This window comes from Neophocaena asiaeorientalis, unplaced genomic scaffold (genome assembly GCF_003031525.2).
Source record: "Neophocaena asiaeorientalis asiaeorientalis breed wild unplaced genomic scaffold, Neophocaena_asiaeorientalis_V1.1 scaffold975, whole genome shotgun sequence".
NCBI classification, from domain to species: Eukaryota; Metazoa; Chordata; class Mammalia; order Artiodactyla; family Phocoenidae; genus Neophocaena; species Neophocaena asiaeorientalis.
Genome location: NW_020173266.1, coordinates 980760 through 994433, shown reverse-complemented (window position 1 = coordinate 994433; position 13674 = coordinate 980760). Strand labels below are relative to the sequence as shown.

At 36.2% G+C, this 13674-nt stretch overlaps 1 protein-coding gene across 4 annotated transcripts in view; it reads left to right on the top strand.

Moving 5' to 3' along the window:
- The window catches only part of ANK2 (ankyrin 2), a 238632-nt gene that overhangs the window by 150747 nt on the left and 74211 nt on the right, over positions 1-13674 (top strand). For all 4 annotated transcript variants that reach the window (XM_024745661.1, XM_024745659.1, XM_024745658.1 and 1 more), the window contains exon 22: positions 7149-7221. In XM_024745661.1, coding sequence (XP_024601429.1) covers positions 7149-7221 — 73 coding nt within the window. The remainder of the gene's footprint in view (positions 1-7148; positions 7222-13674) is intronic.

The window sequence follows — 13674 nt, the reverse complement described above, 5'->3', positions numbered from 1 at the left end:
AATGTGCTTAAGAGAGAAACTGTGTCTGTATCTTGACAGAATATATATGTAACATTTTTTATTTTCGCTGTTTGGAATATGACTGCTGATTCTTTAGGAGAGAACAGTGATCATCACTGGCCTTTGCCAGAGAATCTCTGGAAGAGTGAGGACCGTGATGTTAATGAGTCCTAATGCTCTTGTGCTATTCAGCTGGAGCAAAGCTTGAAAGGAGGCCTCCTGAGAGGAAACTCGCAGCTGAAAGTGCTCTTCTCTTTGCATATATTTATTAACTTTTCTCCTTAAGCATCAACTCTAAGAACAACAGCTCTTTAATTTCTCTTCATAAAGTAGAAAAGTAGACCGACAGCAGAACATTTAGATGTTCCTGAGAGACAATAAGATCATGAATCAACAAATATAAAATTCTGAATGAGGTTCTAATAAATGCTCCAAGCTAGGAATGATGCATATAGAGTTTTGGAACACTTGGTTCTTTTGATAGATGTAAGGAAAAAGAAAGGAATTTTGTTCTTCAGGCTGACAGCAAGTCCCTGTTGACAGATATTGAGGTAGTTGGTTTGATGTGAAGTTTTAAATAGAGTGGAGTATGATTTATTAATGAACTACAAGACAGAGACTGAATTTAGATGAGAGAATGGCACTGCTTTTCTCAAGCAAAATCTTTGGCCAGTGTACCACAATATTTTTAAAGATTTAAAGTATAGTGTCAATAAATTATATAGTAGAAAAACAAGTCTTGTCATCACCTGGCACTATACTTCGGAGTCACTATATGTGGCTGAATCGTAATGGCTTTTTCTTACTGTATGATTTGTTATACCAGGAAAATCTTCATATTGGGGACCTGTACATATATCTTTATTTGGCATCTTTGAAACAATGTGCACATCACAGATAAGTGAAGGTTTTGGTGGCAAGATTGGGTAAACACTTTTGTTCTTAGAAGTCATGTTTTCTCTCAACTTTACCTCTTGCATGTTCTGGGAATTATGCATGTACATTTTTATCAGATGACCACTAGATGGCAAACTTGCATCTTTTAGCTATCTTGACCTGCTTTTTCTTCCATTCATTTCATTAATTCATTCCTTTAGTGTTTATTGGATATAAAATATGTGCTGGGTTCTGTGCTCAGTGCTGAAGCGTCATCAACAGTGTAAATACTACTCCTCCCTACCAGCAACTTACAGTGTAGTGAAGAATGAGACTTAAGTTTTGTAAGAAAATGTCAATAAATTCTTGTTTAATATCAATAGAACTATAGAACGTACACGTCTAATTTCAAAGAGATCTCAGGCTCATAAATATTACTTAGAGTGAATGAATTTAACTATACAGGTCTATATTTAAAAAGAGGAGCAATTTTTTTAAATACTATTGCTAAAGTTCTCAAATACCTTGTCAGAAATCAGACATATAGTCATATCTCCACATATGTAGCTCTAGGGGGATGTGAAAATTCCTCATAAAACTCTCTGTGAGCTTTTTTTCTTTTCTGGTAGCTATTAATCTCTATGCTGCCTAGCTAATCATTGCTCCAATAAAAACCACCATACTTAGAAATCAAGTTTCTAGGTGAAAAGCCAACAAACAAATGTAAAATATAACAACATGTCTGCTTTCAGTTGGGAAGATAAGAACTCATTGCCCACATTAACTAAACAAGTACCCCCTTTATCTAAACGGGTAGTTTTATTGGTTGCATGTTTTAATGCTGCCCTATCCTTACTTTCTTCTTCTCTTAGAATTCGATTCTTAGAACTGTGAGTTTTATTGTTTTGTGAAATGGAATTTGGGGTTAAGGATTGAAAAGATGAACTTATTCCTTCTGTGATGTGAGTCTTCTTACTTTATACTTCTCTTTCAGAAGAGATTTTCATTCATTCTTTTCCCACATAACGATGATATTAATGATATTAAAAACTATAACTAAAATTTAGTAGTTACAAATATGCCAGACACTGAGGGTAGATCTAGGATTCAAATTTAGGTTGTCAGATTCCAAAATCCATATTCTTAACCACTCTGATGTAACTGATCTTGGCTTTGCTAAAAGTAGCTTACCAGGAATTTTCAACTTTTAAAAACTCACTTAAATAGCGCCCTTTATTGATTTTCATGGAAGTATAATATTCAGTATCATTTTCTAAAATCTACAGATTCACTAAAAATAATTTGGAACTACTCACTGGTGGTAGGTAAATAGCACGAAGCAATAATTATGTAAAATTAATCCAATTAAATTTCATGTTACTACCATTTGAATGTAATAGTTGAACTACAGCCATACATCTAACATACGAATTTCACATCATTGGCTTCATACGATGTGCCATTTGAGCAGCAATGTGAGTTCTCTGCCATCAGAGAAAGTTTCCTTTGCTATTCCTCCTTCCAGAATTCTTCACCCCAAAGTATGAATAAAGTCATTGTGTGGAGAGAAGAGTAAGACAGCAGTTTGTAAAGGAAAAGTCACTGCTTCCGAAATTTGTGAGACATTTTTGGAATCCTGGTTTGTTTCCTTAACCTTTGCTTTTCTAAGTTTACTTCGTAAGACCTAGCAGAGGATGTGAGACAGTTGAGCACTCTCTGGGGATTACAGTCATTGTCTGTTTGCCGGAATGGACATCAGAGTGGGAGGGACACATTTCTGGCAGCAGAAGCCAGCAAGCTCAGTCTCCTAATGCAGTTTGGAAGAACTGTGAGATATGACTCATCCCTCTACTTACTGATCAGCTATCATCAATTATTTGCATAGTTTTAAAGTGATCATTGCATATAATCATTGATATGTAGAGCATAAATTACTGAATAAGCTACTAAAATAAAAATGACATTATAGTTATATTACCATTAAAACTTTGGTTCTAAATCTTATCTGATGCCGTAAGTCCGTTAAAATGGGGATCATAAAAGTGGCAGTGCAATAAATACATGTAAAGTCATTTGACACTTTTTAAGTGGAGTCAAGAACTTTTCTTTGAATACAGGTCCATTGACTAGAAGGCTAAGTCGTCATTCTTGAACAAAGAACATGTATAATACATACTGTATTGTGTGTGTCTATCCTATAATGTCTATATCTATATACAATTTATCCTGTGTATTATCTTAAAGAGACACTATTCTGAGTGCAGAACCTTTTTAAACTTTTGACATTTTTTCCCCAACGTGCTATAATTGTCTCAACCACACCTGAGTAGCAGTTATTTTTGGAGATCCACCTTTGTTGAGACTTTCCAAACCATTTACCTTAGTTTTTATAGAAAAATATTACTTATGTAGTATTTAACTTATATATAAAAATTATGTTAACATGTACAATTGGTATAAAGGGGTTTGGGAGCAAAACCAGGTTTAGCTTGTAGCACTGATGGGAGCCAATGTGTGTGGACACTGGAAGGTGGCATACTAGCCAAGGTCACTCGCCACGCTGTGACTTATTGTGACTTGCTGAGTAAGTGGTACAAAGGAGGTGATTGACCAGGGAGATGGGCTAAATGAAGAGCAGTAAAGCACACTTTTTCTTTTGCACAAAAAAAAAGCAGATATTATCCCCCATTTATAAAACACCATGTAAGGACTCATGTTTTATTTTCTACATCATGATAAATGTTAAAAACTCATTATTAAGTCTGCCATCTATCGCATTCTATTTGTTTTGCCACATTATATGATTTAATTACATCCTATTAAACTTATGCATCGTGCACTACTCATTTTAACTTTTAAAGTAGTTTCTAATCTTGACCATAGAATCCGAGATTCTATAGCAGAAGAAGATGCCCATGATCATTTAATTATATCCTTGTTTTCTTTGGACTATTCAGATGTACTTGCATAAAACCATATTTATGTTTGGCTAATCAAGTTTTCAAAGGACACTTCATTTAAAGGGACAATTTTTTTCATTTCTGATCACATTACTAATGAGTGGGAAGACTTATTTATTATCCATTCAACAAATATTTACTGACGACCTTTTAAGGGTCAGGCACTACGTCATGTACAAATGCATACTATATTTACTACATTGTATATAGAAAGCAGTTTTAATATCTATGCCAAAAAATATCCATGACCAATATGATCAGTGTTACTTTTTCTATTGCCACATATATTTGCTGATAATAACCTTAGTAGCATTCAATAACCAAACTAAAGCAAAGTTAGTTCCACTCTCACAAGTTCAAAGAAAATATAGTCACATTATCAGCATCTGAAAATAGAAACTGAGAAGGTCAGGCAATATAATTTAATCATTTAAAGTGTATTTCCATCAGTTATTTTCAAGTGGAGAAGCATCTTCTTGTGGAAATGTTTCCAATGAAGGGTAAATACTCTAGAACATTTCTGCAAAAATGGACTTTCTGGTGTGGTCTAATGCAGTAGGTATCCCTTAAAATTTTTAATCATTTAATGTACATTTAGATACTTATTTTAAAAGTTTCCCCAAAAGTCATAGTTTAATTGAATGTCATTGTCTCTATCCTGTATTTTAAATGTAAGTCATTTTTCTGCAATCTATACATTTTCCTAATGCAGGAAAGTGGGTTGCAAATTGAGCTGCACAATAGACCCACCTGAGGAACTTTACAAAATACCTATAGCTGGGCCCTGTCTTCAGGGATGCGGATTTAATTGGCTTGCGTTGAGACCCAAGCAACAATATGTTTTAAATTTCTCTAATAATTATAATATGCAGGTAGAGCTGAGAACCGTTAATATAGAACTTAGGTTATCATCTTTCTGTGTTAAATTCATAAATATTATAATTAAATGGTATATTTTTAAGTTTGTTCATTCATCAAATTCTTATTGACTACCTGTTATTCTCCAGAACTTTGGATAGATGCTTTTGTCCTTCCTACAGTGTTTAATTTGTTTTCAGTGAATAAGACATTATGGAATTATTTAGACATCAGAAACAGCATGCTGGAAAGCTGAATTTACTACTCTAGTCTTCAATTGTACCTTCATCTGGATAACATGAGACTTTCTTTACTTTCTGCATTTCTTCCTCTTCTTTTCTTCCCAAAGAAAATCTATGTGGTCATTATGTGGATTTTAAATGTATTATGTCATCAATTTATTCCAATATGTATTTGAGAAGCCCCTGCTATGTTTCAGGTTCTGTGGAAACAACTTCTTTCATGACTCACACTCATGAGGTGGGAGGTGAAGGGGCACGTACAGCTGTGTGTGGTGTGGTGCATGTGATGCTATAGGAGTGGGTAGCGGCAGATAAACACGGTTGAACAAACACATTCATTGGGGAGGGCCAGGGAGTGTTTCTCCAAAGAAGTTGCATCTTATATGAGCCAGGACAAGAGAAGAAAGAACATTTCTGGTAAAGAAAAGAATATATGGGGAAAAAAAGCAGAGGCATAAAAGAACATGGCTGCCAACACGGTTGTAGCGTGTGGTGGAGGGATGAGGCCTCCCTGCCTCTCCTTACTACATCACCAGGCATCTTCCAGCCAGTTTGCCAGACCCTTGAACAACCCGGGGAGTTCATCCGAATATAACTTACAGTCAGCCATCTGTATGGACGGTTCCGCATCCGTGGGTTCAACCAACCTCGGATCATGTAGTAATGTAGTGTTTACTATTTAAAGATATCCACGTGTAAGTGGACCCATGAGTTTCAAACCTGCATTGTTCGGGAATCAACTGTATTAAGTTTTCTTCTGAAGAAAATGGGAAGCCACTGAAAGGTTATGCAGTATCACATTGTGATTTAATCAGTCCTTCTTCACATATAGAAATTATACCCCTGTATGTAAATATATTCTTAAATTAATCAGTTGAATTTCCCTGTAAAATTATTTGAAGTTCTCTACTGCTTTTGGAGAAAAAAGAGTTGGTGGTAGGGGTATTGTAGCCCAACAGGTCTGTAGTCTCTAGGTAGCAAAGCTTAAAAACCTAGACAACCTATTTACTGTATTTTGGTGGCTTTAGTTGAAGATTTTGCTCTTATTTTAGGGGATTAGTTTTTTAAATTTCTCATAACAATGCCAAGTGATGTACTTAATGCACTTTCAATGCAGAAACTAGAGATAGGAATTTGAGACTCAACTATCTTTAGGTGATATTTCAAGTCATGAGATGTGGATTTTTATCCTTTTTTTTTTTTTTTATCACTGTGGTATCCCTGGTGTCTGAAACAGTGCCTGGCATGCAATAGGCACTCAGAGTGTTTCTTGAGTGCCTGAATGACTAAAAAGTTCAGAGGCCCTTTGTTTTTAAGATTAATTTAATATCAAAATATAGTGATGATAAATTATGCTAGCTAATATTTATTGAATACTAACATATACTAAGCACTGTTCTTAGAGCTCTTATATATTTCATTTAATCTTCATAACAATTTTATGAAGTAGTATTATTATCTTGTTTTACAAATGATGAAACTGAGGCACAGAGAAATAAAGGGACTTGCTAAGGCCTCATAGCTAATAAATGATGAAGTTAGAATTTGAACCCATGTAGCCAGACTCCAGAGCCTGGTCTCTTAACCTTACATCATCCATCAGGGATAGAAGGCAGTGCATCTGGCAACTCTGGAGGGCTATTATGGAAGGCAAATAAGCAGCAAGCCAGAATTGTAGACCAATGAAAGACTATAAGGATGGGTGATTCTCCACTGTTGATCCTCTAATCCCAGAAGAGATGCATCACATTTTCTGCCCCGAAGTTTATGTCTTTCACATTGTTTACAGCTTCGTTCCAGTGCCTTTGTTTTTCATAAATTGCACATATTCACTGCTTCTTTTGAAAGCTTTTCTGGAGACATTACTTAGTCCATTTGAGGGAAGCCCTGAAAACCTGAATCTGCTTTCTCAATATGGCTATTAATGCCATTGCTAAAGAATTTATTTTGCAAATGGGAATTCAAAATAATGAACTTTCTCTTGTACAACTTCACTGGAGTAAATGATCATTTATCTTCAGAAAGAACAAATGAGGTTCCATGAAGGAGAATAAGAGACTAAGCTTCCAAAATGTCCATGTGGAGAAGATGGAGTGCTCGGGGCCTGATCGCTTGCTGATGCTGTTGACTATGGCCTCTCCTCTGTGATTCTTTTGATCTTTTGTTTGATTTTCGTTCTTAAGTTGAACATTAATGATTTTTGTCTTTCCAGACTATCACTGAAAAACACAAGCTAAATGTTCCTGAGACCATGACTGAGGTTCTTGATGTTTCTGATGAAGAGGGTAAGACTTTTATTCATTCTTCTATGACATCTGTCATGGTCTTACACAAAGGAAACCATCCATTTTTTCAGGGAAAAAGCTGGCACGGTGGATGTGGATGACAGCATCTTAGCACTTAAAGTAACCTTTTCACCTTTGTTTCAGTACATTTACTTTTTCAATTTGGGGGAGGGAGGATTTTGTTTATATATTTTCAACTGGTGTTATCTTTAATGACTTACTAAATAACAGGACTAGGACAAGGGAGAGAAACTGGAAGTCGGCCATCTGTTAAAATATCTACCTGATAATACAATTATTGTTAATATGTTTTAACTATGCTAAAATACATTTTTTATTAAAATGCTTTAAAGTAAAAGAACTTAACGTATACTCTATCAACGGTATATTGAGAAATCTCTGCTTTCTAATTGGTTCAAACATACAGAATATATTTTAAAACTAATATATAGAAAAAAATATATTTAAAAACTAATACATAGAAAAAAAGAGCCTTAGCGAAGGTTAAAAATAGTGCAGGAGTAAGTCATACAAATTCAACATAAGAATTTGATTCTTTAAGTCAGAAGAACTATATGCCCCCTATAGTTCTAGAGTTGATAAAAATTATCTAAGCCGGTGGATTTCAAAGGTCTGAGAAGCTCTACGAGGAGCACCAGGGACTGCCTTGGGGTGGGTATGGGGCATCATGCTAGAGGTACTGCCAGCAGGGTTTCTAGCTCCCCACCTCTACTTCAACTAGAGTAGTTGACTTTTCTTGAACAAAAAGAAAAGTCTGCTAAAAAAATCATGAATGCAGCACATAAAGTATGCAACCAAGTTTCAGTAGTGCAGCTATTGGTCAAGTGTACCTGTTAGAAAAATATATATGGAGAGATATACATGACATGACATGTATACATGAATACATGTACATAAGTGTACATGTTTGAAAAATTATTGCCATACTGACCCTAGTAGTAGGCCCAATACTAACTGCTTTTATGGAGAAATATTAAAGGTATTTCTTTAGGTTCTTCAAGATGTATTCAGAAGGTAAAACTTTACATTGAGATGCCCTTATTTGGAAACAATTTGTTAATCCACCTATCGGTAACAGACATTGAGTTGTCTCAGCTTTTATAAGAACTTACGACAAGAACAAACAAATGTTGGGTCAATGTATTATTGTAAGTAAATTAAAAGGTATTGCCAAAGCTAATGGTTCCAAGTATTTATTATAATAATTTTGAGTTCCATCCTAATACTTGCCAATTTTCAGGATCCGTACATGCACACTATATTTTGTTTCGTGTGATCTTCTTTCTTATCTTCGCTTACATGTTGAACAGCTTTTAAACAGTTTGGTGACCACTTTATTGATGGGGAAGTGCTTAGTGATTCAGGTACCTTTAGAGGAAACTGTTGAAGTGAAAGTTTGTCTTTGCTTTTAACTTTTTTTAACTGGCGAGAAGCAACTAGCTTAATATTTAAATCTGGGTGCCTAATACTAACCTGGTGGTTTTTGAAATAGTGTGTGTAATATGAGTGGAATTGCTTACGTGTGCATTTGGGTGTGTGGATTGTTATTAACTTGGAAGCTTAACGCTATGAATTGCTCATGCTATTAATGATTTTTGAAACTATTATTGAGACCTATTAACATAATTAAATTATCTAATGAACGTTATATAAATATTTTCCCAAAACTAATATTTCTTCTTAAAATACAAATTTAGAGAAAACTTAATTTTTGGACAAGTTGACATTGAATTATCATGAACACGTTAACAACTACGTTAGGCTACTTGATATGCAGTCATCCCATTCCTGGATAAAGATATATTTTAGATGTGGTTAAAAATATATTGTTAGTAGTTATAATCTAATTTTTTAAAGTTAGCTAGGAATAAAGGAACCTTTAAATATTATTTAGGGGGCACTTTGGCATATAGGGAAAAATGAATAATATAAAATATTCTATCTAGCAAGAAGTTTCCAAAGTGTATGTGGTACCACTTTAAGCCAACCTATTACATGAAAATCTAACTTTATAAATCAGATAAATTAGATAGTGATTATTTAATCTAAAAATAGTTATTTATTTCGAAAATAATTGTTAAAGAATTCCAATAGCTAATGCATCCAAAGTATTTACTGGGTTTTTAGAAATTCCATTTGTGTGAAACATCCTCTTGGACCTGCCCATTGCATAATATAAGACCTAGTTATAACAGCTTGTTTACTTTTGTTAAAACTATTATGTATTAAAAGTTATTAGTGATAAGAACTCTTGATTTGAGAGGAATGTTGGCTAATGATCAAGAATATCTTTCGGGCTTCCCTGGTGGCGCAGTGGTTGAGAGTCCGCCTGCCGATGCAGGGGACACCGGTTCGTGCCCCGGTCCGGGAGGATCCCACGTGCCGCGGAGCGGCTGGGCCCGTGAACCATGGCCGCTAAGCCTGCGCGTCCGGAGCCTATGCTCCGCGGCGGGAGAGGCCACAACAGTGAGAGGCCCGCATACCGCAAAAAAAAAAAAAAGAATATCTTTCATGGTGATGGAGGAAGCTCTCCATGTCTAGATATGGCCAAAAACTTAACATTTTTCCCCAGAAAGAAATTCAATTTGAATAATATTTTTGTATATGATATGTCTGAGTTTTGTGAAGTAACTTTTTAGTACAAACAATTAGTATAAAGGAATTTGACTAGTTGACATTGCCAATCCTTTAATTTTTTGTGCTCTTAAAATGTTTTCACGGAACCTACCATCATTTATATGGACAAAGTGCAGCCACATGTGTTTGGATAGTATGAGCCAGTCCCTATTTTCTTTACAGCTCTACTATTTTAATGATAGTCTATGTGTCAATACTCAGAAGAATATGCAAACCAAGTACAGATGTCCTTTCAGGCTAACTTGCTATAGTGAAGCAATCAGAATTTTCCACTCATTAATCCAATCAACAGATAGTGAAAGTGATGTTATTGTGTGTAAAGCTCTATGACTGGTACCATGGGGGAATCAAAAGTGAACATATATGGAGAGGTGATGTATAAATCAATGAAGCATAACTAAAGGCACTATGTCATCTGCTTTTCATATCTGCCTGGAAAAATCTGGAGATGGAGAGACCTAGCACAGTCTCAAGGAACTGCTGAAAGCTGAGAGATAAATAGGAGGGTGGCACAGGTTTTAGGGAGTGGAGAAGGAACAGTATGGGAAGGTCCCGAGATGGGAAAGGGCAAGAGAGAGACACAGAGTGACAGAATAATCTAGTCATTCATTCTGGATGATGCATTAAAACACACGGGGCTTCGCTGTGGAATGTTTGGATTCTCAACTGAAAAGTCAAGGAAATTAGGATGTGTTAAAGATTTCAATTAATGATTGAAACAATTAAATCTGTTTCGTCCAAGGATTAAATCAACAATGCACCGAAGGAGTGCATTAGGATGAAATTGGAAGGAAGCAGGTATCTGAGGGAAGAGAAAGCATTTACTAGACATCACAATGCTCGGTGCATTGTCTCATTTAATCCCTACAGCATCCATACGGGATAGGCTATGGATTTCCCCTCATTTGTTTTTCAGGTGAGAAAGGCTCACCTGAAGATGAGGAGGCTAAGGCTTAAACACGTTTAGTAGTTTGTTCAGTGGCACAGAGCTACTAAGTGATGAATGTGGAATCTAAACCCACTTTGAAAGCTGTTGTAATAGCTCAGTCATGATGTAAATGAGTCCTGATGGAGCAAAATGGCAGAGAAATGGAAGAAAAAGAGAAATGGGAATTCAGTCTCAGAATATTCTACTGTGTAGACTAAAACAAAGCTGTAAATGTAATCCTCTGCATCTTCATAGGATCCTGAGCTGACTCCTGTCTTTGCTGACTCAGCTCCATAGCCATAAAGTATATGGTAGGGCTCAGGGGTTATATACCTGTGTAACTAAATTACCTGTGGAAATGTGACCCATGTATCCCTTATACTCAGAGATTTGTCAGTGGGTGGTTTGTATAAACTTCTCCATTAGTTCTCTGGGACGATGTGTACTAATAATCAAGAGAACTCCAGAATGCCTGAGTGTTGGGATGAAATACTGAGGCACATCTACCTTCTCCTTTTGACATACTTCCACTGTGGACACTTGACGTTAGTGGGGCTCCACACCCGAGGTTTCAGTACTTTACCCACTTATCAGCAGAAGTGCTGAGTATTCTTAAGAGAGAGAGAGCTCAGTGACATGTCAGAGAATCTCCTTCTTCCCAGCACTGTGAAGAGTTGTCAGAATGAAGAATCCTTGGGACCTTCCCACTTTATCTTAATTTATGCCCATACTCTTGTGATCTGTGTCTTATAGAGGCTGGTCATGGCTAAATGTGCCTCTATCACTGAGGAATCTTGTAGTTTCCAGATATTAAAACATGAAACTTTAAAAGCAAGTGATACATCAGTGCTCTACAATTAGTAGGAAAGGGTTTTCATAAAATTGTTTGGAAAGATTAGAGAATACAATGAAAAAAGGTTAAGTCCTAAAACCTGGAAGTCAGAATTCTATTAAGTAAGTAAATATGTAATGGCAGGGAAGCGGTTGTTCAAGTATAGGAAACAAAAAGGAAATTCACTTTAGGTTTGTTATGATGCAAAAAAATAGGGTTTGCTTTTTGTTTATTTGTTTTACATCAAGTAAGTAAGTTGATAAAAGAAAGTATGTTAGGGTATAACCATTCTTTCATAAGCTTTCTGAGTTATGCAAAATTCTTTCCAAGCCTAATAGAACTGTACTCAAACAAGAGTTAAATATTTAAATTCAAAATCTTATGTGAAAGCAGACCTTCATCCCTTTCCCCCGCCCACCCTTGGCTAGGGTAGGGAAGTAGTTGTACTGTTTGCTGCTGTAGGGAATTTGCAGAGAAGCAGATGGGCAGAGAGTGGGGTGGGGAAGAAGATGAGTTGTATGCTACCATGCTGAATCTGAGATGCTTATAGGAAGTTTAGGTGGAGTCCAGGAAGCATTTGAATGTGCATGTTGAGTTTGTGAGAGAGGTTTGGAATGGACGCAGATATATGTGTAGGCAAAATATAGGTGGTCCTTGAAGTTTTAAAAACACACGATAATTTGTCAAATGAGAAGAAAAGTCAGATGGGAAGTATCAACATTTAAGGAGAGTAGAGACTGAAAAGAAAGACTCAAAGAGGTAGGGGGAAGACCAGGGGAGATTTATGTCAGAGAAGTTAAGGAGGGTAGTTTTCCAAAGAAGAAATCACCTCTTGGCCACTGATTAATTTGTAAAATAGAAAGCCTCTTTTAATAGGTTTGACTATGAAAGGAAGAGGACTCAGAGTGTGAAATAAAGAAGGCCTAAAGAGCTGGAGGAAGCTGTATTTCAAAGATGGCAGAAATATGGATGATGTTACTGTGGAAAGAAAGGGCTGACAGAGAAGTAGAGGTTGAAGATGAAGGTCCTAGCAGACAAGGTATCTAGGACGATGAAAGAAGATGAGGATTTGAAGGCCGGGATAGGCTAGCCTTGGACTGTAGAGGTCGTCTCACTTACCAAGATGAAAGGCAAGGATATGATTATCTTATTTTTTGGGCACATTAATAACATTTAAAATGTTGAGCTGTATTATATTTTTCCCAAATTGATTTTTCATTTTCTACAGGCATTTCTACTTTCCATCCCACACTGCAGATATGTACTATTGCATAGCATGCTTTATGCACACATATCCTGGGAGAGACATTTTATGGTAGCACTGGTGAGATTAGTACCTAAACAGGTACCTTTCCAGCTAATTCCAACATTGGGTTAGCATCTGGCCACTGGCAACAGCATTTAGGGGTTTTGCATCTTTGGGCCATTTCTCTCTGAGACATAATCAAGACATCAGGATATACACCTAAGGCCACCATAGGTGTCCCCAAACCTCTAAACTTCACATTTGGTAACATGGAAACTAGGAGGGGATTTTTTAATGTAGCAGCTGTCTTAGTCAGATAGCATTGTAATAAAGCCATCAAAATGCAGAAATGAAGGAGAATGTAAAGGACATCCACTATTTCACAGAACTCAGTGTAATCAGGGGTTTTGAAATTGTACATTGACTGGACACCAGAGGCACACAATTTGATACATTTGATTAAAAATGTACTCTTCCAGTTGCTTTCCTTCTGTCTTATAGTAAGTTTCTTTATGCACAAGAGGGGGAAAGCTAAGTTCATGTAAGTAAGTTTGCTTGCATCTTTTACAAGATAAAACTGCCAGCACTGGGCGTTGCTTCTCCATACTGGGAGTCAATCCAGCTAGATTTCCTTCTTTTCTCTTTTCTTTCCTTCACTCATAAACCTTCTCTTTACCAAGGAATAACAAGAGGGGAAGATGAGAGGAATAAGACAGAAAACTTGAAGTGCAGGCCCTACTGTATTAAGGAGTTTTGAGTAATTTTAAGAACCAAGAAATTGAAACTTAT